Source organism: Perca flavescens, chromosome 9 (assembly GCF_004354835.1).
Source record: "Perca flavescens isolate YP-PL-M2 chromosome 9, PFLA_1.0, whole genome shotgun sequence".
Taxonomy (NCBI): domain Eukaryota; kingdom Metazoa; phylum Chordata; class Actinopteri; order Perciformes; family Percidae; genus Perca; species Perca flavescens.
In genome coordinates this window covers 35626496-35650029 of record NC_041339.1, presented here as the reverse complement: position 1 = coordinate 35650029, position 23534 = coordinate 35626496, and the positions used below count along the sequence as shown (strand labels likewise).

Sequence of the window (23534 nt, the reverse complement as noted above, 5' to 3'; positions counted from 1 at the left end):
GTAACAAGCTGTTATAGAAATAGAACTGCGCCTGCAGCTCTGTAGCGGGTTATGAATTGATTATTTTAATCCATACATCTCATATAATGACATAATACAATACAGGCAGAGTAGCCACATACCTTACTGTTATCCTCTGATGGTCCTACACAATTAAACTCCTTAAAGCAGAAGAAGTGACCGGATACTTTAGCACTGGTTGAGTTGCGGGCTCATCCACGAAAGACCGATCCACAGGGCTATATCCATAGGGGCTATATCATCCACTCGCGAGGCAGAGGCAAAGGCACTAGCACCGGCGCTAGCCGCGCTAACCGCGCTAGCATCCTGCGGTGTCCGAGACAAAGATGTGCTCGGCGTTGTGGATCTCAGCTCTCCTTCATCTCCTGGTTGCAGCGATGACTCTGAGACCGATCGTGCACGTTTAAGGTACCTAAACAACGACTGTTTCAACCTTGTCCTTTACTGGAAATGATTTTCACGGAACCCGGTTCCACTATTAGAACGCAAATTTTATTACTGTGTCGACTGAAATATTTTACCTGTATTGCCCCCGAAACGGACGTAAAAATATCGTCTACCGTTAGCTAGCTACCGTAAATGTAGGCTACATTTACGGACGTAAAAGCCTTTCTTTGATGTCATTTTTCAGTTTTTCAAGAATCCGTTTAGGAATCGGAAATAATAAAAATATCAAATCCAAACGATGCCCAACCCTAACCTCCTCTGGTTTTTTTTTTTTTTCTGCAGAGAATGACTACAGGAAGCTGCAGTTAATATGAAAAATGAATCCTGTCCTTTCTTGTGTTTCCTCCAGACTCGCTGCCCTGTAACTGTCATGGAAGTCTGCCTGGAAGGACAGCGGTGCAGCTGGGGCCGTTATGGTAAAGTTCAAGTTCATTTATTTATATAGCACATTTAAACAGCCACTAGACAGACCAAAGTGCTTTACAGAGCAAGCATTAAAAAACAACATAAAACCAGCAAGACAAAGCATAAAACACATAATAAAAACAACAAGGCTAAGAGCAACCTTAAAACACTCAAATATACAAAAGGAGGATCAATCAAAGAGGAAATCAATATGCTAATAAGAATAAGTAGGTTTTTACCAACGAATTGAAGATGGCGAGGTTGGGGGCTGTTCTAATCTCTAAATGCAGGGTGTTGCCACCGCAAAAGCGTGCTCCCCTCTCCGCTTTAGTCCGGCACGAGGGGCTACCAGCAGAACCTGGTCATGTGATCTTAGGCCTCTGGGAGGAGTGTACGGATGAATAAGTTTGGATAGGTAGACGGGAGCTAAGTTATGTAAAGATTTGAAGACAAAGAGCAGGATTTTGAAATCTATTCTCTGTCGAACGGGCAACCAGTGTAGAGATTTGAGGATAGGGGTGATATGGTCATATTTGGGACAGTTAAAAATAAGTCTGGCCGCAGCATTTTGAACTAACTGAAACCTCTCGGCATCCCTGCACACAGCAGCATCAGTGCCAGGCTTAGACCGGTTACACACTGGTGGCGTGAGCGTGTCAGCTGCGTGGCTTGTCCGTTTATATTTGGGCTCCCACGTCAACAGGTTAGAGCTTACACACTGCTACCACACTGTGTTGGAAGCATTTCCAGACCAAATGGAATAGGAAAAGATGTTTATATGTCCTTTAGACACAAATACATATTAATAAATGACATGTTGATGTCTGAAAGGCTCGAGGTTTTGATATAAATGTAATAAAAAAAAAATAATAGATTTTCTAATATTGGACCTGTCAATACAGAAGGAAATATTCTGGAGCCAGTTTTGCCGTCAATACTGCCGACGTTGTCTTTGCTGTAATCAGATCAGAATATATTTATGTTTAACATGGTATTTAATGTTATCAATGGGAAACATACATGTGTCCAGACAAGGCTAGCAGCAGCAGCGTCACGTCAGACACGTTTCTGGTGTGTAAAGACGTAGAAAAAGCTTCTTTTTTTTTTTTTATTGTTTTTATTATGCAAGTACAACGAAAAACAGAGAGGCAAACAACCTGGTTTCCAGTCCAAGTCCATTCAAGTGTTAACCAGTGTTAAACAATATCCTCTTTACAGTAGGGGAAGAAAATAAATAATTCACACATGCTCATTCCCCTTTTACTTTATCCATACAGTACTCCTTTCTTTTCTTTTTCTTTTTTTTACACACAAGACAAAAAACAGTAGACAAGACAAACAAAACAAGTATTTAGACACATTCCGGACAAGTTACAACGCACAGGACAAGTCATACTATCAAAGAAAAAAACAACAACCAACAAAGCAAAAACTAACCAACCGAAATAATAATAGTAATAATAATAATGTCTCATTCCCACACTCACACAAATTACACTTATGGTGCTCCTTAAGTGAACTGTTGAACAACAAAAAAAAGTGAATAATTTAACGTTTCCATGTTAGATTTACAAACAAAGTAAAATACAGAATGGCCCAATCCCAAAGTCCGGACTCACGGACTGGTGCGCGTTCTCGCGATTTTCGTAAGGGCTTAGGGTTGTCCCAATGTCGAATTTCAAAGGGGCGTGAGGGTTTGAGTACACACTTACCGAGCCCTTTCCGTGAGTCTGCATAACATGTGATCTCGTGTGAAGTGCTGTCCCAATCCCATTTATACCTATTTGAGCCCATGTGGCCTCACACACTCACTCACTTAGCACCTGAGATCAATTAAGTGAGTCTCTAGTCCTCAGGGCTCTTTGGGATTTGGCCATTGAGTTGAGCAAAGGTAGCGTTGGGCTGATTACAGAGCAGAGTCAAATATTGATTTCCACACAGAGTTAAATTGTACAAAGACATAGAAAAAGCTGACACGCAACCGGAGCACCACGCTCACGCCACGCAGCCAGTGTGTAACCGGCCATAGACTGTGTTAAAATAATGGACGTAGCATCTGTGACGTCAGCCATTGGTTTGTGGACTGTCGTTTTGAAGCTTGGCATGGACAATGGCGCTGCGCTAAGCTAAACGCTAAAAAAAGGGAAAGTCACCGATTTTTTTTTCAACCCCTTCTGCAGCGAGTCATCCAGAGGAGATTTACCGACCGGTAAACGCAGACCTCTGGGTCCTGGCGCCATTCATCTGCATTTACGGCAGAACAGAAAATCTGCAAACTCTCCGCTAAGTTTCCAGCTAACGCTAGCGCTGACTAGACATTTTTTTGCGACCGAAATGTTCAGGGCTGCTCCCTCTTAGTGGATTAGTCGACTAATCGGTCATTTTGGGCTCAGTCAACTTAGATTTCTTTAGTCCATTAGTCATGTTTGATGCTTTTTTCACGCTGAATGACTTATTTCCAAGAAACGTACGAGCACATCTCTGGTAAACACAAGAATTTAAGTGGTGCTTTTGCAGGACTCTTTGCAGATAAACTCAGATTTACAGATCTGTCGATTAAATCGACTAATCGATTAGTTGATGAAATTGAATGAGTGTTAGTCGACTGAGAAGTTCTTCAATCGAGCGCAGCCCTAGAAATGTTCCAATTAACTTTGATGACGCAGTGAGAGGGTCAAAGTTTAAGACGAAAACACGGACAGCACCTAAAAACAGGTTGAGGTCTATTTTAATGTCCACAGTGTTAGCATGGTTAGCATCGCTAAGCCTCTGTCCTGACTGACAGGTCCTAAAGCATCCCCTGCTTTATCGTCTGTTTTAAAATGACCGGGACCATAATTTACTAAATGAACATCGTGCTGTGTTGAAGAAGACTTGAAACTAGCGATTGAGACCATAAACTCATTATGAAAGTGTTAACTGAGGTAATAAATCAAGTGAGAAGTCGACTCATTTTCTCATAGACTTCTATAGAAACAGACTTCTTTTAGGAGCCGGTGGAGTCGCCCCCTGCTGGAAGTTACAGAGAAGTTGGCTTCACTTCTCAGACCAGAAAGCTCGGTCCGTTATTTTTAGTCTGTGGGCACAAACCGACACACCTCACTGAGCTGTATGAAAGGGAACTAAATACTGCATCTTCTTTGACATCCTTTTTATTTATTTTTTTGCACCATCTGGTGTATGTACCAAACAAAATACCTTAATGTAGAAATGAAGACAAATTGAGATATAAGTTGGACTTGTTTTTTGGCTTCATGATAGAATAGAATGTCAGTTAAGGTCCTCACAGGTATAGTACAGTAACGTGTGTGTGTGTGTGTGTGTGTGTGTGTGTGTGTGTGTGTGTGTGTGTGTGTGTATATATATATATGTGTGTGTGTGTGTGTGTGTGTGTGTGTGTGTATGTGTGTGTGTGTGTGTGTGTGTGTGTGTGTGTGTGTGTGTGTGTGTGTGTGTGTGTGTGTGTGTGTGTGTATATATGTGTGTATATATATGTGTGTGTGTGTGTGTGTGTGTGTGTGTGTGTGTGTGTGTGTGTGTGTGTGTGTGTGTGTGTGTGTGTGTGTGTGTGTGTGTGTGTGTGTGTGTGCAGGTGTGGTCCTCTGTTTAACACGGGCTTCCTGAGGCGGATGCTGTCTGCGGCGGTGAAGCACAGCATGGACGACATCCAGCCGCTCGTCAAAACTCTGATCTGCGAGTCCGACTGCACCACCTTCAAGTCTCTCGTCCACGGGCCGCCCGCTCTCACCAACCAGGGTACAACCCCCCCCCCCCTGCCTCTCACCAACCAGGGTACAACCCCCCAGCCCCCACCCGCCTCTCACCAATCAGGGTACAACCCCCCCCAGCCCCCACCCGCCTCTCACCAACCAGGGTACAACCCCCCCCCAGCCCCCACCCGCCTCTCACCAACCAGGGTACAACCCCCCCCCGCCTCTCACCAACCAGGGTACAACACCCCCCCGCCTCTCACCAACCAGGGTACAACACCCCCCCCCCCCCCCCTCTCACCAACCAGGGTACAACACCCCCCCCCAGCGAGGTGATATTAATGGCGATATGATATTCATAGCGATATATTCATGGCGATATGATATTCATGGCGATATATTCATGGCGATATGATATTCATGGCGATATGATATTAATGGCAATATGATATTCATGGCGATATGATATTCATGGCGATATGATATTCATGGCGATATATTCATGGCGATATGATATTCATGGCGATATGATATTCATGGCGATATATTCATGGCGATATGATATTCATGGCGATATATTCATGGCGATATGATATTCATGGCGATATATTAATGGCGATATGATATTAATGGCGATATATTCATGGCGATATGATATTCATGGCGATATGATATTAATGGCGATATGATATTCATGGCGATATGATATTCATGGCGATATGATATTAATGGCGATATGATATTCATGGCGATATGATATTAATGGCGATATGATATTAATGGCGATATGATATTAATGGCGAGGTGAAAGAGGTCACGGTGCTGTTGCCGTTACACTTCCTCTTAGACAAACAGGCACAGCGGAGGTTTCTCTGCCCTGATGACTGACTGACAGGCTGACAAGGCACTTTTATTAATGTTACTCTGAGTGAGCAGTTTTACCAGATATTTTTAACAATGATAACCGTTTTGATTCCCAATTAAGGTGGAAAATAAAAGCTTTGGGTTTAATCTATTTTTGTTGATGTTGAAATGGATTTTAAAACATATGGTATCGAAAAATGTATCGTTAGGAACCGGCATTGAAACTGAGGTATCGAAAGTGGCACCGGATCGAAAGATTCTGAACGATACCCATCCCTACAAATATCTTGTGTTTCCTCTGTGCAGTGGAGTGTGGAGTCGTCATCAAGACGTTGCAGAGCGGAGAGGATTCGGGTCCTGCCGAGCAGTCTGGTGAGTCCGTCACAAAATGCATAGCTTTATTGGCCAAAATGTTAACACTGACGGAAGGAATATGGCTCTGGTTTCAAGTTGCTTTCACTGTTACGCACGGAACAATTCACAGGAAGATAGGACGAAAGTAGAGCTACAAACAAGGACGACAAAGTAAAAAAAAAATACATAAAAATGAACAATGAAAAACCTAAAGGTGGCTAATACAACAGTGTGTGAGGATTGATTTTATTCAAACAACTTACAGGATGACTTACAGGATGATAGAAACTGTTTTTTTTTTTTTTTTTTCAACACGTTTCTGTTTCTTGTACAGCATGGAAAGAATTGTAAATCTACAACATATCGTTAACCAATGTCTTTGCACACAGGAAACGTATCTGTTTAGCCTTGTCTGTACACATGTATGTTTCCCATTGCTTTACTGCACTCAAGCAGTAGTATACTTAATGTTAAACATAACCAATATATACTGATCTGATTACGGCAAAGACAATGTAAAATAGGCTACAGAATATTTCGTTCTGTATTGACACACAAATATATAATTTTATTACATTTATAGATCTGCATTTATGTCAAAACCTACGTCTGTCCTCCAGAGGGCAGCGCAGCTCAACTTCAACAGAGAATTTACAATGAAGAGTTACAGATACAGTGGTGCTCATAAGTTTATGAACCCATGCTAAAGTTGACTAAAAAGAGGAATGAAAAAAAAAATCATCTTTTGGAAATTGATCTTAGTGCCTTAACTGAAAAAAATTGGAAAAATACAACCTTTAAGGACACCAATTATCTTTGTGAAGGAATAATGTATCGTAAATAAATAAATATTCTTCCTTAAATTGAGGGGGCATAAGTAGTCCACCCCTATGTTAAATTATCATAGAGGCAGGCAGATGTTTATTTCATGGATCCAGGATACTATGCATCCTGATAAAGTTCCCTTGGCCTTTGGAATTAAAATAGCCCCCCACATCATCACATACCCTTCACCATATTTTTCATCACATACCCTTCACCATACCCCCACATCATCACATACCCTTCACCATACCCCCACATCATCCCATACCCTTCACCATACCTAGAGATTGGCATGGTTTTATGTCAGTTAGCCTAATAGCTGGTTTGATTTGCATTGAGAGATGATCTTATGGAAAGTACCCCATGCCAATCTCTAGGTATGGTGAAGGGTATGTCATGATGTGGGGGTATGGTGAAGGGTATGTGATGATGTGGGGGTATGGTGAAGGGTATGTGATTATGTGGAGGTATGGTGAAGGGTATGTGATGATGTGGGGGTATGGTGAAGGGTATGTGATGATGGGGGTATGGTGAAGGGTATGTGATGATGTGGGGGTATGGTGAAGGGTATGTGATGATGTGGGGTATGGTGAAGGGTATGTGATGATGTGGGGGTATGGTGAAGGGTATGTGATGACGTGGGGGTATGGTGAAGGGTATGTGATGACGTGGGGGTATGGTGAAGGGTATGTGATGATGTGGGGGTATGGTGAAGGGTATGTGATGATGTGGGGGTATGGTGAAGGGTATGTGATGATGTGGGGGTATGGTGAAGGGTATGTGATGATGTGGGGGTATGGTGGTATGGTATGGGTATGGATGTGGGGGGGCTTTTTTAATTCCAAAGGCCAAGGGAACTTTATCAGGATGCATAGTATCCTGGATCCATGAAATAAACATCTGCCTGCCTCTATGGGAATTTAACATAGGGGTGGACTTACTAATGCCCCCTGTATTTTAAGGAAGAACATTTATTTATTCACGATACATTATTGATTCACAAAGAAAATTGGTGTCCTTAAAGGTTGGATTTTTCCTCATTTTTCTAATTAAGACATGATTTTTTTTTATTCCTCTTTAATATTAATAATACATTTTATTTAAAGGCGCGTTTCTTGGCACTCAAGGCATACATAAGACATTTTCGTCAACTTTAGCATACGAGCACCACTGTAGTTGACAACTAATCAACTTAATGTTTGCAGCTCTGCTTTTAACCCAGTTTGACCAAAAACAACACAAGTTTGTAAAAGATGGAGTCCCTGCTGGGTTCCCTCTCAGTTTAGTTTTTCCTGTCCAGATCTAATGTTCAGTCTCTCTCCAGCGAAGAGGAAGTCGGGAGACGAGTCGGGGAACGTAGTGAAGAAGATGAAGTCCGATGCGTCTCTGGATCACCCGCCCTTCTACTACAGCATCCACCGCCACAGCATCAGAGGCATGAACATGCCCAAGTAAGTCCCCTCCGACCACTCTCAGCTGTTTATATATATATATATATATATATATATATATATATATATATATATATATATATATATATATATATATATCCATCCATCTTCGTCCGCTTATCCGTGTCGGGTCGCTGGGGAGCAGTTCCAGCAGGGGACCCCAAACTTCCCTTTCCCGAGCAACATTAACCAGCTCCGACTGGGGATCCGAGGCGTTCCCAGGCCAGGTTGGAGATATAATCCCTCCACCTAGTCCTGGGTCTTCCCGAGGCCTCCTCCCAGCTGGACGTGCCTGGAACACCTCCCTAGGGAGGCGCCCAGGGGCATCCTTACCAGATGCCCGAACCACCTCAACTGGCTCCTTTCGGACGCAAAGGAGCAGCGGCTCTACTCCGAGCTCCTCACGGATGACTGAGCTTCTCACCCTATCTCTAAGGGAGACGCCAGCCACCCTCCTGAGGAAACCCATTTCAGCCGCTTGTACCCTGGATCTCGTTCTTTCGGTCATGACCCAGCCTTCATGACCATAGGTGAGGGTAGGAACGAAAACTGACCGGTAGATCGAGAGCTTTGCCTTCTGGCTAAGCTCTCTCTTTTTCGTCCACAACGGTGCGATAGATTGAATGCAATACCGCACCCGCTGCGCCCGATTCTCCGACCAATCTCCCGCTCCATTGTCCCCTCACTCGCGAACACAACCCCAAGGTACTTGAACTCCTTCACTTGGGGTAAGGACTCATTCCCTACCTGGAGAAGGCATTCCATCGGTTTCCTGCTGAGAACCATGGCCTCAGATTTAGAGGTGCTGATCCTCATCCCAACCGCTTCTTCACACTCGGTTGCGAACCGATCCAGTCAGTGCTGAAGGTCGCAGGCCGATGATGCCATCAGGACCACATCATCTGCAAAGAGCAGCGATGAGATCCCCAGCCCACCAAACTGCAACCCCTCCCCACCCCGACCACGCCTCGATATCCTGTCCATAAATACTACAAACAGGATTGGTGACAAAGCGCAGCCCTGGCGGAGGCCAACCCTCACCTGAAACGAGTCCGACTTACTACCGAGAACCCGGACACAGCTCTCGCTTTGGTTGTACAGAGATTGGATGGCCCTGAGAAGAGACCCCCTCACCCCATACTCCCGCAGCCCCTCCCACAGTATCTCCCGGGGGACCCGGTCATACGCCTTCTCCAAATCCACAAAACACATGTAGACCGGTTGGGCATACTCCCAGGCTCCCTCCAGGATCCTTGCGAGAGTGAAGAGCTGGTCCGTTGTTCCACGACCAGGACGGAATCCGCATTGTTCCTCCTCACCCGAGGTTCGACTATCGGCCGAACCCTCCTTTCCAGCACCTTGGAGTAGACTTTACCAGGGAGGCTGAGAAGTGTGATACCCCTATAATTGGCACACACCCTCTGGTCCCCCCTTTAAAAGGGGAACCACCACCCCAGTCTGCCACTCCTTTGGCACCGTCCCAGACTTCCACGCAATGTTGAAAAGGCGTGTCAACCAGGACAGCCCCTCCACACCCAGAGCCTTGAGCATTTCTGGACGGATCTCATCAATCCCCGGGCTTTGCCACTGTGTAGTTGTTTGACTACATCAGTGACTTCCGCCTGGGAAATCGGCGACAATCCCCCATTATCCTCCAGCTCTGCCTCTAACATAGAGGGCGATTAGTCGGATTCAGGAGTTCCTCAAAGTGCTCCTTCCACCGCCCCTATTACCTCCTCAGTTGAGGTCAACAGTGTCCCATCCTTACTGTACACAGCTTGGATGGTTCCCCCCCCCTCCTGAGGTGGCGAACAGTTTTCCAGAAGCACTTTGGTGCCGACCGAAAGTCCTTCTCCATGTCTTCTCCAAACTTCTCCCACACCCGCTGCTTTGCCTCTTTCACGGCAGAGGCTGCAGCCCTTCGGGCCCTTCGGTACCCTGCAACTGCCTCCGAGTCCTCCGGGATAACATATCCCGGAAAGACTCCTTCTTCAGTCGGACGGCTTCCCTGACCACCGGTGTCCACCACGGTGTTCGTGGGTTACCGCCCCTTGAGGCACCTAAGACCCTAAGACCACAGCTCCTCGCCGCAGCTTCAGCAATGGAAACTTTGAACATTGTCCACTCGGGTTCAATGCCCCCAGCCTCCACAGGGATGCATTAAAAAGCTCCGCCCGGAGGTGTGAGTTGAAAGTCTGTTGGACAGGGGCCTCCTCCAGACGTTCCCAATTTACCCGCACTACACGTTTGGGCTTACCAGGTCTGTCCAGAGTCTTCCCCACCCTCTGACCCAACTCATCACCAGATGGTGATCGGTTGACAGCTCTGCCCCTCTCTTCACCCGAGTGTCCAAAACATACGGCCTCAGATCAGATGAAACGATTATGAAATCGATCATTGACCTTCGGCCTAGGGTGCTCTGGTACCAGGTACACTTATGAGCATCCCTATGTTCGAACATGGTGTTCGTTATAGACAATCCATGACTAGCACAGAAGTCCAACAACAAACACCCACTCTGGTTTAGATCAGGGAGGCCGTTCCTCCCAATCACGCCCTCCAGGTGTCTCCATCATTGCCCACGTGTGCGTTGAAGTCCCCCAGCAGAACAATGGAGTCCCCCACTGGAGCCCCATGCAGGACTCCAGTCAAGGTCTCCAAGAAGGCCGAATACTCCGAACTCCTGTTTGGTGCATATGCACAAACAACAGTCAGAGTTTTCCCCCACAACCCGCAGGCGAGGGAGGCGACCCTCTCGTCCACCGGGTAAACTCCAACACAGCGGCGCCAGCCGGGGCTTGTGAGTATCCCCACACCCGCCCGGGCGCCTCACACCCTGGGCAACTCCGGAGAAGAAAAGAGTCCACCCCTATCCAGGAGTATGGTTCCAGAACCAAGACTGTGCGTAGAGGTAAGCCCCACCAGATCTAACCGGTAGCGCCCACCTCCCGCACCAGTTCCGGCTCCCTCCCCCACAGAGAGGTGACGTTCCACGTCCCCAGAGCCAGCGTCTGCCGCCCGGGTCTGGTCCGCCGAGGCCCCTGACCTTCACTGCCACCCATGTGGCATCGCACCCGACCCCAACGGTTCCTCCCACAGGTGGTGGGCCCATGGGATGGAGAGGGAGTTGCCACGTAGCTTGTTCGGGCTGTGCCCGGCCGGGCTCCGTGGCAAACCCGCCACCAGGCGCGCCGACGAGCCCGCCCGTCTGGGCCTGGCTCCAGGCGGGGCCCCGGGCTTCCTCCGGGCAGGGTCACTCCATCTCTGCTTAGCTTTTGCATTCGGGTTTTTGAACCATTCTTTGTCTGGCCCCTCACCTGAGACCACTTTGCCTTGGGAGACCCTACCAGGAGCACAAAGCTCCAGACAACACAGCCCTCAGGTTCACAGAGACACACAAACCTCTCCACCACGATAAGGTGATGGTTCACGGAGAGGATATATATATATATATATATATAAAAATCGGCAATTATAAATGCCGATACCGATAGTTTGGAAAATGCATAATATCGGCCGACATATCGGTCGGGCTCGAGCAAACACGTTGGTTTGAGGCTAAACATGAAATGTTTAGACGATAGGAAAAACATAAAGTAACACCAGACTGAAGCTGTAACATTTTAGAGAAATACGAAAGTGTTTAAACTATTTTCTCATTTCATTTCTGTGCAAAAAAGGTTGAACAAGTTTCTCCAGTACCTGACGGAGGCCGGCTTCAGGGTGAGTCGGACTCACTTCGACCCGACGGGCGTTCGAACCGACGCCACGCTGGAGCAGTTTAAGTCCGTCCTCACCAAGTACAGCGTTCCCACGTACGCCAACGCCAGCGCCGAGACCACCCAGTGAGAGAAACCAGAGCAGAAAATCATTCACTCTACAGTTTCTGTGTCACCTGAACAAAGTTCTGACTGCACTGATGTCTGACCCAAAGCCAGCAGCAGCAGCAGCAGAGCCATGCTTAAACTAGAACCAAGTAGAAACTCTTTAATCAAACCAAAACTGGTGAGGATTCACTTTTTGCTAAAACCACACACCAAACTGATCCTGCAGCACGGATGATGTTTCTCTATTTATTTCAGATTTCTCCTTTTTATTTCATTACTTGCTGATTTATTGTCTTTTTTTTTTTCTGTTTGCTCATCCTGTCTTCTAAACGCATATTAAAAATCGGTGTGCGAAGCCTGAATTTCTCTGTGGATCTAATTCTGTAATTCTTCATCAAGTCTGAGAGACCCAGTGATGTATTCAGCTTGAAAACTCAACTCTGACAAGACCCGAGCTGCTATTGCTTCCAGGGGAAGACTCTCCCACCCAGAGTTCTAGCAACCTGATTCATGTAATAAATAATAATAATAATTTTGACTTTATTAATCCTGCAAGGGAAATTAGAATGTTTTCACTCTGTTATTATTATTATTATACACGTTACACACACATGCTCAGTACCTCTACATGCACTAATGGAGAGATGTCAGAGGGAGGGAGCTGCCACTGAGCAGTTTGGGATTCAGTGCCTTGCTCAAGGAGGTGAACTGGCACCTCTCCAGCTATCAGTCCGCCACCATACTTTGGCCCATATGGGGACTTGAACCTCCGGTTACCAACCCAACTCCCTACTGACTGAGTTACTGCCATCCCTGTACTGTAGCGCAGTGAAACGTGCAAAATCTTCCTCTGGGGAAAGAGGCATAGAGTGGAAATATGCCAGTAGGCCTTTCTCAAAGATGTACTTAAAGGTGCTGTAGGTCGGATTGTGAAGATCCAGGACTTAGCCAAAAGATTTTAACATCAACAACTTCTCAGTCCCTCCCCTCCCCACCTCCAAGTATCGCTCGTTTATTAATTAAAAGGGCTTCCCTGGCCGTGAGAGTTTGAAGACAAAGCCAATTTTATCAGAATACAGCATAGAACATCTGCTTAGAAATATATAGGAAATACTGGAGAGGATAGAACAACACTATGTCATTCTGCTAAATTAAACATCACATCCATTATTCATCTAATTTTCACTTTAAACATCAGTCAGTCTGCCACTTTAAATAAAAAAAAAAAATTCCACTGCTGGTTCCATGGTAGCTGAGTTTTGGATAGTCATGAAAACATGAATTGGTCATGTGACAAGGGCTGGGGAAATAGGCAGAACAGGGCAACGTTCATTTGGGGCAAACATTTCGGTAGACCCGCCCCTGCATGTAATGTAAATGTAAATGTAATTATATTATTATATTTTGTTTTGATTGTATACTTGTCCAAGAATATTGAGATGTGATTTGGAAATGGAGTTAGATGGGAATTGCGTTCTCTTCTTCCATAATAGACCTTTTCTCACAGCAGACATGTTGTCATAGTAGGAAAAGCACAGGTGTATTCAAACCCATTACTGATGGCTGCATTCCACTTAGGAGAGACCCTGGTATTAAACCATTACTGATGGCTGCATTCCACTTAGAGGCCCTGGTATTAAACCATTACTGATGGCTGCATTCCACTTAGGAGAGGTCCTGGTATTAAACCATTAATGATGGCTGCATTCGACTTAGGAGAGACCCTGGTATTAAACCATTACTGATGGCTGCATTCCACTTAGGAGAGGTCCTGGTATTAAACCATTAATGATGGCTGCATTCCACTTAGGAGAGACCCTGGTATTAAACCATTACTGATGGCTACATTCCACTTAGGAGAGACCCTGGTATTAAACCATTACTGATGGCTGCATTCCACTTAGGAGAGGTCCTGGTATTGTGCATGCTGACTCACTGAAATATCTTACTGGGACACTTGATGGAACTGAGCCATCGTTAAGGTGATCAATCTCAGCAGTGACAAGTCAAAAGAATGTCTGCTGTGGAAAAGGTCCATCATCAGGGTAAAAAAAAAGTGAGCTGGCTTTTCTGGCTACACGTCACTGAGTGAGAAGAGGAGGGCGTGTCCCTCCCTCCTCCTCCTCCTCCTCCTCTCTCTCTCTCTCTCTCCTCCTTCCCTCAGCTGTAGATCGATGTGACTGTATGTTTGTACCTGAGGACTGAACCCTTCACCTGTGGATCCTCTCCCGGCAGCAGCAGCATCATGGGCAACTCCGCGTCCAGTCTGCTGGATGAAACCAGATCCAACTCCATCAAAGGTAAGACAAAAATCAATTAAAATACATTTCTCACACAAAACATTCACGTTCTGGGAGTGACGCGGCGGCAGCGGCGACGCAGCGCGCACCGCGCTCTTTCGCCCCGCGTCTCTTTTAACGCAAACCGGGCTCTGCTCGGTCTCTATTTCTACAGGAAACTTCCACTGTAGCCCGGTGTTGCCGGGGACGTTAAACGTCAGGCTGTTTGTGATGAGTAGACGTCGGTAGACCAGACCCAGAAGCGCGGTTAGTTTTCTGCGCACGTCGGAGTAAACGTGCGTGATGTCCAGCTGCTTCCTTCCCTGCATGGTTTCTGGGAATATATCGGCGTCTCATTCAAATGTTTGCTTTGACTTGGACGTATCTCTCTCTCTCTCTCTCTCTCTCTCTCTCTCTCTCTCTCTCTCTCTCTCTCTCTCTCTCTCTCTCTCCACCTCTCCACTCAGCCGAGACTTTTCTCCTGGAAAACAAACAGCTGATTACTTCCACCTGATCATGTTTCCAGAGATGTGCGTAGAACCTGTCCGTCTAGTTTCTATCTCGTATATCTTTCCACAGAAATCTTTTCCATTAGACATGAATCCTCCTTCCTCCAGGCAGGCTGTCTGACACAGGGGCGTAGGTTTAGTTTTAACATTGGGGGGGTGTCCTCCCCCATAACACTTTGAGTGTTCTGGTGGCTTTCCTGCAACAGTTTGTGCCTTTTTTTCCGCCTCAGTTTCTGACACAAATGTTTTTTATTCATGCTATAGTAGGTAGTGTGTCTGTGTGTGCGCTTAATGTGTTGTTTATGCGTCCTAATGTGTGTATGCACTTTCACCGGTGTCTACTGTGTGTATGATATGTTTTTCTCATGCCACCAACCTGAAAAATCAAATACGTTTAAAAAAAAAAAAAGTGGCAAAAATGTAGAGAAAAACTAACATAAATAAATTAAAAATATCGACAAAACATTGGAAAAAGTGACAAAAAAAATGGAAAAATGGAAACAAGCTTCAAAACCAGCAGAGAAACGTGACCAAAATATTGGGAAAAGCGACAATAGTGTTGAAAGAGTTGACCATTAGTGTCAAAAAAAGTTTTCATTTTAAATTTGGACCCAGAAAAACAAAAGGGGAAGACATTCAACATTGGTTATTGACTAATCAGATATGCTGCCATAATCCAGAATAACGTTTGTCTTCATTGAATGTGGGTGTTTTATTCAAATTTATAGCATTTGAAGAAAATTAAATAAAAGAACGTAAAAAAAAAAGTGGCAAAAATGTCGCAAAAACTGAAATAAATCGACAAAACATCGGAAAAAGTGACAAAAACATTGGGAAAAGCGACAATAGTGTTGAAAGAGTGAAAACAAAGAGACTCAGGAAGACATTCAACATTGGTTATTGACTAACCAGATATGCTGCCATAATCCAGAATAACTTGTTTGTCATCTTATCGTTATAGTAGTGTGTCTGTGTGTGTGCGCTTAATGTGTTGTTGATGTGTGTCTATGCACTTTCACCTGTGTCTACTGTGTATGAGACTTGTGTTTTCCTCATGCCACCAACCTGCCAGTAGTCCTGATCTGGGGCCTGTTTCACAAAAGCAGAATATAGAAATCCAGGATAACTGATGAAGCGAGGCTTGACCTCGTCTAATCTGTGCATCCTGGCTTGGTGCGTTTCATGAAGGCCGAGTCAGGCTGAGGAGGAGAGACTAGGTTGAGTCAGGCTGAGGAGGAGAGACTAGGCCAGGCTGAGGAGGAGAGACTAGGTCGAGCCAGGCTGAGGAGGAGAGACTAGGCCAGGCTGAGGAGGAGAGACTAGGCCAGGGCTGAGGAGGAGAGACTAGGCCAGGCTGAGGAGGAGAGACTAGGTCGGGTCAGGCTGAGGAGGAGAGACTAGGCCAGGCTGAGGAGGAGAGACTAGGTTGAGTCAGGCTGAGGAGGAGAGACTAGGCCAGGCTGAGGAGGAGAGACTAGGCCGAGCCAGGCTGAGGAGGAGAGACTAGGTCGAGTCAGGCTGAGGAGGAGAGACTAGGTCGAGCCAGGCTGAGGAGGAGAGAGGAGGGTTGAGTCAGGCTGAGGAGGAGAGACTAGGAGCTGAGGAGGAGAGACTAGGTTGAGTCAGGCTGAGGAGGAGAGACTAGGTTGAGTCAGGCTGAGGAGGAGAGACTAGGTTGAGTCAGGCTGAGGAGGAGAGACTAGGAGCTGTTGAGACAGGCTGAGGAGGAGAGACTAGGTTGAGTCAGGCTGAGGAGGAGAGACTAGGAGCTGAGGAGGAGAGACTAGGTTGAGTCAGGCTGAGGAGGAGAGACTAGGTTGAGTCAGGCTGAGGAGGAGAGACTAGGTTGAGCCAGGCTGAGGAGGAGAGACTAGGAGCTGAAGAGGAGGAGAGACTAGGAGCTGAGGAGGAGAGACTAGGTTGAGTCAGGCTGAGGAGGAGAGACTAGGTCGAGCCAGGCTGAGGAGGAGAGACTAGGAGCTGAGGAGGAGAGACTAGGAGCTGAGGAGGAGAGACTAGGAGCTGAGGAGGAGAGACTAGGTCGAGTCAGGCTGAGGAGGAGAGACTAGGAGCTGAGGAGGAGAGACTAGGAGCTGAGGAGGAGAGACTAGGAGCTGAGGAGGAGAGACTAGGTCGAGTCAGGCTGAGGAGGAGAGACTAGGAGCTGAGGAGGAGAGACTATGAGCTGAGGAGGAGAGACTATGAGCTGAGGAGGAGAGACTATGAGCTGAGGAGGAGAGACTAGGAGCTGAGGAGGAGAGACTAGGAGGCTGAGGAGGAGAGACTAGGAGCTGAGGAGGAGAGACTAGGAGCTGAGGAGGAGAGACTAGGAGCTGAGGAGGAGAGACTAGGAGCTGAGGAGGGAGAGAGCTGAGGGAGAGAGTCAGGCTGAAGGAGATTCAGATAGGAGGAGAGACTAGGTTGAGTCAGGCTGAACTAATTCAGATAGATGCTCGTCCACGGATTTCCTCAAAAGACCGCGAGGTCGATCACAGATTTCCTGATGACAAAATGGAGAACACTCATCGTACATAGACTACTTTATACAGAGAGAGCAGCAGCTTCTTGTGGAAGTATGATGACGTGAAACACATTATTTGAATAAAAAGAAAATAACACGAACGCTGTACTGAAACAGCAGACGATCACGGACCGACTGAATGCGTAAGCAGCCTAAATATAAACATTAACTGACCTCTGCTCTGAATGGAAACCGTCATACTCCTACCATTCAAGGATTAGGCTACTAATCATTAGCACAAATTAACAATTGAACTCTTTGCCTTAAAAGTAAGCAGAAGATATAACTCAGGAAATTTACCATGAAGATCCATTTTCTATAACGCTAGAATATGAAGCGTTTCACTCTGTTCCTCCCTCTCTCTCATTGGCTAAAATATTAATTTCCTGAGTCATATTAACTTCCACTACTCGCTTTGAATGCAAAGTGTACAGGTGTTCGTTTTTGCAAATGACAAGTGACACATTGAATGGTTTCATTTAAGAGCAGTAGTTCATAAATGTATATTTTTAGACTATAGTCTGTCCGCTATTATCTGTCACGCTTTTTTAAAAATTTTTTATAGAGGACGAGTTTCCTTCTCTACATATTATATGCCTTGCTCCCTGGTATATATGGACATAGAAAATAAAGACACTGAAGTAATTGGACTGTAAAATCTAGAAACTATAAAGATAATAAAATTGTAAATTCCGTGCACACTATAAACATGAATGGAGCAGAGTATATTCATCAGTTATTTCCCCCCAGGCAAAATATAAGGTCAAAAACCATGAAGGTGTCCTCTCCCTGTTGTTACATGAATGTACAGTAGCCTACATCACTAGATAGTTACTGGTCCAGTCAACTAAGTCTATAATTTGGGAGGATTGTACAGTTAGGATATGTTCTTAAAATTGTACAATCCTCCCAAATTGTAGTCCCAGTTTACTGGACAACACAAATTGTGTTCTAAGAATGCCAAATACAATGCACATGGAAGCAGAACAAACATGATCCTTATTGTTAAAGAATAAAAAAAGAAATTATAAACTACAATAATTGAAGGTGCATTGGGGAACTATAGAAATGTACAGCATTGTATGTATTGCCCTTAGTAACAGACTTCATTTAAAAATCATTTGAAATTTTATCAGCCTTTTCTAATTATCTCAACAACTGCCATAATATATTCATCAAACTTCTTCATACAGCAATATAACAGTAACAATGAAAAATGTATAATTATAAAAAAAAAAATAATGGTCACACCTTTAAATAATAACAGTACTTAAATGAACAGCAATATGCACCTGTTGTATTTTAATCCAGGCTGATAAGAACAGGGTAAAATCACTGCTGAGTGAACAGAAAAGGTTCCAGGGTTAAATAAATCCTGGCTGGTAGCCTGGTCAGGAGCAGGCTAGCTGTTAGCCTGGCTGTTAGCCTGATCAGGACCAGGCTAGCTGCACAGAATAAATCTCCATGGTGACTTATGTGCCTCTGCTTTCGTGAAACCGAGTCAAGGCTAAATTCATCCTGGATAACCAGGAAATCCCGGCTTAATCCCTTATCTTGGTTTTGTGAAACAGGCCCCTGGAATAGTGGTTGTGTCATTATAATTGTCTATGCCTTTATGTATTTATTGTTTTTTGTGTATTTGTTGTGTTGCTGTAGTGTATCTGTTGTTTTAGGCCATCAACCTGCTATAGGGACAGCAGATGAAAATTAGCCTGTATGGCTAAATCTGGCACGTTTACATGTCGGACTCTGTACTCGTGTTGATTAATGTGCGTTCTCCCTTTTTTAAATAAAAATAAAATCAAAATTATTCACCTCCTGTATATTGTTCAAAACTTTCTGCGTAGTCCAAACATCGCACGTCTTTCAGGACGTTTTCTTCAGGAATCTCCTACGTTTAAATCTTTATAAAAGACGAGAAATCCTAGCTTTGTTCATTCACACTCCTCTCGTGTTTCTTTAACCCCCAAAGTACATGTACTGCAGTACTGTACTGTAGTACAACTGCTGAGGTACTTGTACTTTACTTGAGTCTTTTCTTTTCATTCAGAGAAAAATATTGTACATTTTTCTCCATTCCTCTGTTCCAGCTTTAGTTACTAGTTACTTTAGTTACTCCACTACATTCATCTGTTCCAGCTTTAGTTACTAGTTACTTAGTTACTCCGCTACATAATGGCGCGGGACCCCCCCCCCCTTTGTCTACGCCTATGGCCTGACAGAGAATAAACCCAGGAGAGGATTTCATGCTGCTGATGTCAGTGTTTTACAGCTTTCAGGGCTGATCAGGTCACTCCTGCCTTTCCAGTCCCGCAGGGGAAAAGAAAAGGAAGATGTGAGAGAGAGTGAGTGAGTGCCGAGACCTGTTTCTTCCCCCCCCCGTTTTGTCTTGTCTTCTGTCTCCTCTTCCTGTTCTGGGTGTGTCTCTGAGTGGAGGTGTGGAGAGGACAAAAGGTGCTTCTTCTGTTTTTCCTTTAGTATGAGAATGCCAAGCAGAGTACAACAGCCAGGTGTTTTATGCAGGGATGCATGTGCCGAAATGAAGAGAGCCGAGTCAGAAATGTTTGAGCAGAAAGTTCCTTTTAAAGAAGTTGATAATGTTGCTGTTTGATCTGTGATGACGAATCGGGAGGATGTTTGGTAACCAAATAACGATTATCTTCATTGTTGAGAATTTTCTGGATGAATGGTGAAAAATATCTTATCAGTTTCCCAAAAAGCCCAAGACGATGTCCTCAAATGTCTCGTTTTGTCCACAACTCAAAAGATTTTCAGTTTCCTGTCCCAGAGGAGACAAGACACTAGAACAATAATCACATTTAACAAGCTGACATCAGAGAATTTAGACTTTACGTGCAGTGCCGATTAGTTTACTATTATTATTATTATTATTATTATTATTATTATTATTATTAGTTACTGTTATCTAAGGCTGTGCTCGATTGAAGAAATTCTTAGTCGACTAACACTCATTCAACTGTATCGACTAATCGATTAGTTGATTTAATCGACAGATCTGTAAATCTGAGTTTCTCTGCAAAGAGTCACGCAAAAGCACCACTTTAATTCTTGTGTTTACCAGAGATGTGCTCGTACGTTTCTTGGAAATAAGTCATTCAGCATTAAAAAAAGCATCAAACATGACTAATGGACTAAAGAAATCTAAGTTGACTAAGACCAAAACGACCGATTAGTCCACTAATCCACTAAGAGGGAGCAGCCCTAGTGTTATCCCCCCTCTCCATGTGACTACCTAAAACCATAAAAAGTGTAATTGCAAAAGAACATCTAAAAGAAAACGCTGACTGAGACAGCTGGGACCTCCTTGTATTTAATAGGCACTTAGAAAGGAATCATAAAATCATAATTTGTTTTCTGTGGGTGTTTTTTATGGTAATGGAGATCTTTCAGATCAGTTTTAGGAGTGTAGAGCTGGACAATATATCAATATTATATCGATATTTCTAGTTTAAGACCGACCCAGTTGTCAATTTCCCGTCCAGCTCCCACTTCGTTTAAATAGCAAATGCACCTGCACCCATCTGTGGCCCATGGTCTTACAGGGAGGTGCGTTCAGGTGCATTCTGGGCGTGCTGGTCTTACAGGGAGGTGTTTCAGGGTAGGGGTGGGAAATATTGATAAAATGAATATCTCTATTTTTTTTCAATATCGATATTCAGACGATATTTTTGAAATCCTTCTAGAAGTTAAAAGAAGCCCTGTTCGGAGGCTATTTCAGTGGTTCTCTTGGGAAAATGTACAAGCAAGATGAAATCATAACCATAAACAAAGGGCTCTGTTCTGTAACATATTGCACACAACCATGTCCTTATTGGAAGCAGTCCTGGAGCTGGGACAGGACCGGGTCAGACTAGGTTCTGATAGTCCTACTACTGGGCTGTATAGTCCTTCTGACCAGGATGTATGCTGGGATCAGGAGTTGGATGTGATCTGACTGGCCCAGGTGAGGGAGAGGAGCAGTTCTGTGTGCTTTCTTGATGTTAGAGTAACATGGTCTAGTGTCTTCTTCCCTCTAGTAACACAATCTACATGCTGGGAGAAAGCTGGAGGGGAACAGACTTTAAGGACACCTTGTTAAAGTCACCAGTATCCCGTATCCAGGTGATCGCGCTGCAGTTTGTTCACTACGGTTAGCAGTGAACCAAACTTGTGCTAACGTTAGCATCGGGGGCTATGTAGAAGGCAGTGTGCTGTTTTCGCAGTAAATAAAATGGTCCGTATATTACCGACAGGGCTCCAGGTCAGGTGAGCCGTACTGGGCAACGATCCTGCAGTTGGTACTCCATTCATTACGCACAAAAATGCAGTCCTCCGCCTCTGGTCGTGCCGGAGTTATTTTCTCATTCTGCCGGTAGATAGTTAGCTCGGCGTGCTAGCGCCGACAACAACCTGGAGGGCTCGGTCAGGCTATTTCCTCCGGGACGTTATGAGCCGCCTGGAAGGCTCTCGTAACGGCTGTGTTGTATCGTGGTCCTGTATTGATTAGTTCAGTGTGGCTGTACTTGTATAAATATACACCGACAGGAGAGCCGCTGCACAATCGCGCGCCGCCATCTTTGTTGACATGAGTGAACGTCATAACACACAGGTAAGAAGTAGTAGCAGCTTACTCTCGTGCGGGACGATCGTGATTTTGTACAAAAAATACAGTCAAACAAACCCCTACACTATTAAAATCGCTACATATAATTGTTTAGAAGGTTATAGTGTGCGTTATTTGTTTTCTCTTTAACTTCCTTAAGCTCTTTTCATGTTTGGGGGGTCGGATTGTACAAATTATGAAATATTCGATATCCCAATTTTGCATATCGTCCAGACAACAATTTGGATATTATCGTCTAAACGATATATTGCCCACCTCTAATTCAGGGCGTGCTGGTCTTATAGGGCGGTGTGTTCAGGTGCATTCTGGCGTGCTGGTCTTACAGGGAGGTGTGTTCAGGTGCATTCTGGGCGTGCTGGTCTTACAGGGAGGTGTGTTCAGGTGCATTCTGGCGTGCTGGTCTTACAGGGAGGTGTGTTCAGGTGCATTCTGGGCGTGCTGGTCTTACAGGGAGGTGTGTTCAGGTGCATTCTGGGCATGCTGGTCTTACAGGGAGGTGTGTTCAGGTGCATTCTGGCGTGCTGGTCTTACAGGGAGGTGTGTTCAGGTAGATTCAGGGCGTGCTGGTCTTACAGGGAGGTGTGTTCAGGTGCATTCTGGGCGTGCTGGTCTTACAGGGAGGTGTGTTCAGGTGCATTCTGGGCGTGCTGGTCTTACAGGGAGGTCTGTTCAGGTGCATTCTGGGCGTGCTGGTCTTACAGGGAGGTGTGTTCAGGTGCATTCTGGGCGTGCTGGTCTTACAGGGAGGTGTGTTCAGGTGCATTCTGGGCGTGCTGGTCTTACAGGGAGGTGTGTTCAGGTGCATTCTGGGCGTGCTGGTCTTACAGGGAGGTCTGTTCAGGTGCATTCTGGGCGTGCTGGTCTTACAGGGAGGTCTGTTCAGGTGCATTCTGGGCGTGCTGGTCTTACAGGGAGGTGTGTTCAGGTGCATTCTGGGCGTGCTGGTCTTACAGGGAGGTGTGTTCACAGTGAATGCGTCCGTATCAAGCACAGGTCCGGTGTTGTGACAAAGACCAAGCAATATAAATTCCATTATGACACAATTTCATATGATCAACCACAATAACCTGGAGGACATCATACAACAATTAAAAACCTCCTCCTGTTGCCTCGATATTTTACCAACAAATGTTTTTAAAAATGTTTTAAACTGTTTGGCTTCAGATCTCCTACATATTAGAAACACATCTCTTTTTACAGGTACTTTTCCAAAGGCCCTAAAAACTGCAGTCATCAAGCCTCTTTTAAAAAAGAAAAATCTAGATACATCACTACTGAGTAATTATTGGCCAATATCAAACCTACCATTTTTAAGCAAAATCATTGAAAAATTGTTTTTTTCGACAGCTTACCCAATTTCTATTTGTAAACAACAGTTTTGATGCTTTCCAATCAGGTTTCCGACCACACCACAGCACTGAGACGGCCCTTGTAAAAGTTTTTAATGACATCCACTCTAACACAGACAGTGGCAAAACCTCATTCTTGGTGTTACTTGATCTTAGTGCGGCATTTGACACGGTCGACCATGACATATTACTAGATCGACTGAAAAACTGGGTTGGCCTTTCAGGATCAGTTCTTAACTGGTTTGAATCGTATCTAAAGAACAGAGACTACTTTGTGTCTATAGGCGATTATGTATCTGAGCGTAAAATTATGAAATGTGGAGTTCCCCAAGGTTCAATACTGGGACC

The 23534-nt window shown here is 45.0% G+C and overlaps 2 protein-coding genes across 2 annotated transcripts in view; both read left to right on the top strand.

Moving 5' to 3' along the window:
- trmt1l (tRNA methyltransferase 1-like) overlaps positions 1–12266 on the top strand; it is a 35787-nt gene extending 23521 nt beyond the window's left edge. The window contains exons 12-16 of the mRNA XM_028587464.1: positions 818–884; positions 4466–4629; positions 5754–5819; positions 7951–8077; positions 11758–12266. Of these exons, the coding sequence (XP_028443265.1) occupies positions 818–884; positions 4466–4629; positions 5754–5819; positions 7951–8077; positions 11758–11926 (593 nt within the window). The 3' untranslated portion in view covers positions 11927–12266. The remainder of the gene's footprint in view (positions 1–817; positions 885–4465; positions 4630–5753; positions 5820–7950; positions 8078–11757) is intronic.
- Positions 12267–14000: 1734 nt separating this feature from the next.
- The window catches only part of niban1a (niban apoptosis regulator 1a), a 58909-nt gene continuing 49375 nt past the window's right edge, over positions 14001–23534 (top strand). The window contains 1 exon segment of the mRNA XM_028586612.1: positions 14001–14204. Coding sequence (XP_028442413.1) covers positions 14150–14204 — 55 coding nt within the window. The 5' untranslated portion in view covers positions 14001–14149.